This window comes from Otolemur garnettii, unplaced genomic scaffold (assembly GCF_000181295.1).
Source record: "Otolemur garnettii isolate 467f Iridium unplaced genomic scaffold, OtoGar3 scaffold00186, whole genome shotgun sequence".
Taxonomy (NCBI): Eukaryota; Metazoa; Chordata; class Mammalia; order Primates; family Galagidae; genus Otolemur; species Otolemur garnettii.
In genome coordinates, this window is record NW_003852581.1 from 2,039,919 (window position 1) to 2,046,595 (window position 6,677).

Below are 6,677 nucleotides of genomic sequence, written 5' to 3' on the forward strand. Positions count from 1 at the left end.
AAAAAAAAGCCAGGCATTATGGTGGGCGCCTGTAGTCCCAGCTATTTGGGAGGCAGAGGCAAGAGAATCACTTAAACCCAGTAGTTGGAGGTAGCTGTGAGCTGTGATGCCACAGCACTCTACCCAGGGTGACAGCCTGAGCCTATGTCTCAAAAAAGAAAGAAAGAAATACATGCTGGAAAACATGTAACAAAAAGAAAATCATAGATATTTAAATAGCTCCTAAAACTTAATTCAGTTGAACCATTTAAGTTTCAATATAAAGCCTAGAAATTATAGTATATTTCATTTAGAATATGTATATATTTAGAATATTTCATCCAGAAAAATGCATATATTAATAAATAATAATAAATCTTAGAAAATATAACTGAAATATAAAATACATAGATAAATAGATGGTACTAAGCTTAAAAAATATATAGGTAAAATCTTATTTCAATCATATACCAGTCTGTTGGCCTGATACTATTGTAAAAGAATTTATCCTCAGATAAGAGGGCAGCATAGTTTATGACAATGATCTGCCTAAAAGCTCATTACATGCAGAATCAGTAGTGAGTAATCTGATGAGTCTTTAGGCAAGCTCCATTTTTAAAACTGCAATAACAGAGAGATTTGCTGTCATCTGATAAACATCAATTAGAGAAGGTAAGGCCACAAGGAAGACTAACATCACTCATCACCCACCACTGGCAGCTGAAATGATTTTTCTTCTAAGCTTGAATGATCAGGCGCTATAGTCATACTGTATGGAAATTAATTTAGTTTCCATATTCTGAATTCACTGTGGTTTGTTCTGGTGACCTAAACACAAATTACTTTTAATCAAAGTTGATATGTTATTAATACCAAGAAGGATCTTTAAAGAATCATTTCTTTTTTAAATCAACTTTAGTGTTTCTCACCAGAGTTTGGGGTATAAATATAAGAAGGTTACATGTGTCATCCTTACTTTCTGGATTCTTTGTCCACTACAAGGCATTGTACTGAGTAGCAAAGACAATAGATTCCACTAAACACAGCACACATCCTAAGAAGACAGTAGAAAAATGAGACTTATGATAATTGGGTTAAAAATTAACATAAAAGCATTTCCTTTTATGCATCTTCCTTTTTTGTAATTGGTATTATAGAAAAAGCATTTTGGTAATTATTTTCTCTATCATGGTAATAAGAATGTGTCAGAAGTAAGATTAGAATCAATTTTTTTTTTTTTTAAGACACAGTATCATCTGTTGCCCAGGCTGGAGTGCTATAGTGCCAGCTTAGCTTACAGCAATCTCAAACTCTTGGGCTCAAGTGATCCTCCTGAATCAGTCTCCCAAGAAGCTGAGAGCATAGACACTGGCCATGCTGTCCAGCTAATCTATTTTTAGTAGAGATGAAGTCTTGTTTTTGTTCAAGCTGGTCTCAAACTCCTGAGTTCAAAAGGGATCTTCCTGCCTTGGCTTTCCAGAGTGCTAGGATTACAGGCATGAGCCACCATGCTGAGCCTAAGATTATAATATCCTGAAAAAGCAGAAGTTCTAGTGTTAATAAAAAGTTTATGCTTAGCTCTGTTAGCAAACTAAAAGTGTCCCATGCAAGGGTTAAACATCTCCCCACCAAAACCAGCTTCTGAATACCTAACATTCATAGATTACATCTAGCCTAAAGAGGCCATGTACCTGAGACATACAACAGAAATCACTATAGAAGTGATGAAGGAAGAAGTATTTTTTTTTTTTTTGAGACAGAGCCTCAAGCTGTCCCCCTGGCTAGAGTGCCGTGGCATCACAGCTCACAGTAACCTCCAACTCCTGGGCTCAAACGAGGCTCCTGCTTCAGTCTTCCAAGTAGCTGGGACCACAGAGGCCCACCACAACGCCCAGCTATTTTTTGGTTGCAGCCATCATTGTTGTTTGGCGGGCCCAGGCTGGATTCGAACCCACCACCTTAGGTGTATGTGGCTGGAGCCTTGGCCACTTGAGCCACAGGTGCCAAGCCAGGAAGAAGTATTAAGGAACAACCAATCTGGGAAATCTTTGGGAGATATGTAGAGCTTTTACTTACCATAAAAGTAAGCAAAATCATAACTTGTCTTAAACTACACTACAAATTGAAAACTAAAGCAGTAATCACAGAAATTAATGTAATAGGAGCTCTAAAAAATTTGCCTATCTCAGTTGTCATCTAAATATGCCCATACAGGAAGAGCCTTTAAATTCAAATAAGACAGGAAGTAAAAAAGAAGATACTCTTTTAAAACATCTGGATTTTTAAATGGCTACACTTCAGTTAAAGGTGATTTAGAATGAAATCCATTTATGAAAAGAAGGTGAAAGCAAATAAACAAAACAAAAAATCCATTTATTCTTAAGCCCTGGGTGGAAGAAGATTATAACTCTGGATTTATAACCAGTGGTCTGCCCACATACAGGTTGGGGTTTGGAAATTATACCACTACATAATCCAAAAATTCCTTAACAAATAAAAATATCATGCAGAGTAGCTCAGTATTAGTGAGAAGTAATCCTGGAGCCTTGGTGGAAAAAACTGCTAAAGCTTTCTGGTGAGATGAGATTTCTAGGCCATTTAAGATTGTCACAGATAGAATTCCTTGATGATCAGTTTATAATCTAAAATTATATACTAAATATGAAGAAACATATTTTACCTTGAGTGAGAATTAACAGACACAACAGCAGGATTAAACTCCCCAAAACTTTATTCAGGGCTCGGCGCCTGTGGCTCAAGCGGCTAGGGTGCCAGCCACATACACCTGAGTTGGTGGGTTCAAATTCAGCCTGGGGCCACCAAACAACATGAGGGCTGCAACTAAAAAATAGCCAGGTATTGTGGCAGGTGCCTGTGGTCCCAGCTACTTGGGAGATGGAGGCAGGAGAATCTCTTGAGCCCAGGAGGTAGAGGTTGCTGTGAGCTGTGATGCCACAGCACTCTACCCAGGGTGACAGCTTGAGGCTCTGTCTCAAAAAAAAAAAAAAAAAAAAAACTTTATTCAGATAGAACTACCTGATTGAGATTATAAAATGAGTATGCTTAATATAGATGAATCAAAAACATAAGAATAATGGAATGTTCAGAAACACAGCTGCAATAGTGTCCCCCACCCCTTCAAGTTGTCCACATCTCAATCCTTAGCATCTGTGAATATGTTATTGTACATGACAAGAATGACTTGCTAATGTGATTAAATTAAGGATCTAGAAAAGGGGAGATTATCCTGGTAAGTACAACATAATGACAAATATCTTAAGAAAAGGAGGCAGGAAGATCAAAGGTGGAGAAGATATGAAGAAAAGAGCAGAGGTCAAATTGATGCTACTTCTAGAAAGGTGGGCACAGGCCAAGGCAAACAGGCAGCCTCTAGAATGGTAGTTTCTAACCAGTGTGCCACTAGTGTGCCATGAGAGGATCTTAGATGCTCCATAAAAATTTTTAAAGATCATTAATTAAATTATTTTTGAAAGAAGTTCAAATCACAGTAATTATATATTTTTTGTACTCTTTTACTGATCAAGATAATTTAACTGTGTTGTGGAAGTTTAACTATAGATTCAAGTATGCTGTGAAATATAAAAGGTTGAAAAATACTGCTCTGGAAGTTATAAGAGGCAAGAAACAGATTCATCACTAGAGCCCTGAAACAGATGCAGCCTGACCAACTCATTTAAACTTATGACTTCCAAGACTATAAGATAATATGCATATTTGGGTTGTTTTAAGTCACTAAGTTTGCTAATGGCAGAGATAGAAAACTAATAAAAATACTTGTGAATATATGGAAGTGATTATGACAGAAATGGTATTACAAAACAGTGGGGGAAAGAATACACCATTGAAAAAATAAGTTGGAGAAAACAAGTTATCCATGTGAGGAAAATATTATATCCCTAATTTATATCATATTCAAAATTAGTTCCAGGTAGCTGAAGAAAGGCATCAACATAAAAAGCAAAACTTTTAAGAAAATATGAAAGGATATATTTATGAGCTCAGAGAAGTGATTTAATTCAATAAGATGTGCTAATCATAAAAAAAGATTTTAAAAATTGGAGTACTTTATAAATATCTGGACAAGAAAGTAAAATGACAAAGCACAGACTGGTAAAGAGATATGCAGATATATTACTGAATATTTATACATTAGTTTTTTTTTTTTTTTTTTTTTTTTTTTGTATACATTAGTTTCAATTAAAATGTGGCAATATCTAGTAATAATGAAGATGCATACATCTGCAGTGTGGCAATCAACTGTTAGGTATAGATTTTACAAAGTCACTCATATTTGTGTATAGACAAATGTACATAAAAACATTGGTTGCTTTACCCTTTTAGGGAACATTATTATAGTGCTTAAGAGGCAGGATGCTTACTGGCTGAGTTCATATGTGAACTGGTCCACCTGCTAGATGTGTGATCCTGATTATTTAGCTTCTTTGTATCCTATGTTTCTCACATGTAGAATAAAAATAGCATTTATTCATATAAGATTTTCTGAGAATTAAATGAATCAATATTTTAAAGAAGTTAGACAGTAGCCTGCACAAAATATTACATAAATATTTGTTAATGAAATATATAAAATAGGGCTAGGCACAGTGGCTCAAGTGTAATCTTTACACTCTGGGGAGGCTGAAGTAGAAGGAATACTTGAACTCAGAAGTGTGAGACTAGCCTGAGCAAGAGCAAGACCCTGTGTTTACTAAAAATATAAAAAATAGCCTGGCTTTGTGGCAGATGCCTGTAGTACCAACTACTCAGGAGGCTGCGGCAGAAGGATCTCTTGAGCCAGGAGTTTGAGGTTGCAGTTAACTATAATGATGCTACTGTACTCTACCCAGGGTGACAGAGCAAAACTGTCTCAATCAACCAATCAATAAAATATATACTATTTTATATACAGCGTGTCCATAAATATTTTAAATTGCACACGAACTTTATGGACACCATGTATATCACACAAGACCCAAAAATCCATCCATAAAATGGACAAATGAAAATGTAGTATATTCACATGAGTAGTAAAAAACTTCACCTTTTCGCAAAAGAGGTCTAGCCTTTGTCCTAGGCTTCTAGGGGGTGATCTCTAAACCACTGGAATCTCATACCACCTGGGTCACCAGGGAGGAACTGCCCTACCTTTTGTGTCACCCCAGGGAGTGGTAGTGAGGTGGGACTGGGGAGGCGAGGGCAGGAGAACGATGTGTGGTGGAGAGAAGCTAGTGTGGCAAAAGCCCACCAGTCTGTAGTTAGTTGAGGGAGATCATGGAAAACCCTGTGCCACTGCCCATGCCCACCCCAGAACCACCCATGGACCTAGAAAGCCCTCCTCTGGCTGCACTCCTCCCCTATGAGCATTTCACAGGCCTGAAGGTGAGACAGGGATCCCCATTTGGGGATAAAAGGGGAACACACCCCCCATTTCCTAGGCCTGGACAATTTCATTTAAGTTTCCTGGGCCTGGGAAATTTCATGAAGAAAAGGGCTAATTCACCTTGCCCCTAGCTGAAGGGACTGTATCCTTTCACTAATGTGTTTGTTTATCTTACCCAAGCAGAAAGGACTGTATCTATTCATTTGTTACCAAGTCCTAGCCAAATGTAACTACAAAGGACACAAGAGACTATACTTACCACTAGACAAAGGATGGAGGTGGAGATTTTCTGACTGTGTCTTTCCCTCTGCCAGAGCTCTGCTTTTTCTGTATTTCTCTTTGGCTAATAAATCCTGTCTTACCACTGCTTTTTAGTCCATGGGTTCATTCTTTGAATCCACAAGACCAAGTACCTACTGAAGAAAGAAATTCTGGTAACACCTGAAAGGAATATCTTTATTTGACTGGGGGCACTGGGTTACCAGTCTAACAATATGGTTTAGACAGCCAGGGTCGGCCACACCACATAGTCTTAGGGTGGGGTATGGCCATGTCAGAAAGACCAAAAATATGATTTAGGGTAGGGTCTGTGGGTCAAATATAAATCAGTCAACACCAGAGAAGCTGGAGACTGAGATCAAGCCCAAGGGCAATCAGTCATACCTATGTGCTAGAACTCCAACAAAAACTCTGAACACTGGGGCTAATTTGAGCTTCTTTGATTGTTTATACTCATGTGTATTGCCATACACTGATGTTTAGAGAGTAACACTGTTCTGATTGCACAGTGAGAAGACAACTAGAAACTCCATATTTGAAAACTCCCTGTGCTCCATTCTAAATACTTCTTCTTCTCTTGACTGGTTTTAATCTATAGCTACTCCCTATAATAAAATCTAACTATGAGTATAACATCTTCCAATGAGTCCTGTGAATCCTTCTATTAAGTTATGAAAACTGAGGATGGTTTAGTAAAACCTCTGAACCTGCAGTCTTGCCAAGAATATACCCTCTAACTTCACTGTTGTCTACCTTCTGATATCATAAAATGAAATAATATAAGCAATTTAAATGAGTAAATTACAGCCCCATCTATCAATATGGAAAATGTCAAAAGCATGAAATTGAGTGATAATATTAAGTTGTGGAAGAATACTTTCAGAGTTATAGAGAGTTATAGCATTTATAAAAACTGTTGTGTGTATATATATATATATATATGTATATAGTACAGAATCATTTAAGAGAATTATAAACACCAAATTCAGAATAGTAGTCACCTCTGGGAAGGGAGGAA

General features: G+C 37.2%; 1 protein-coding gene across 1 annotated transcript in view; it reads right to left on the reverse strand.

The window, feature by feature from the left end:
• CHM (CHM, Rab escort protein 1) overlaps nt 1-1,032 on the reverse strand; it is an 88,471-nt gene extending 87,439 nt beyond the window's left edge. Inside the window, 1 exon segment of the mRNA XM_003804032.1 lies at nt 956-1,032. Within this exon segment, the coding sequence (XP_003804080.1) occupies nt 956-1,032 (77 nt within the window).
• Between the last annotated feature and the right edge of the window lie 5,645 nt (nt 1,033-6,677).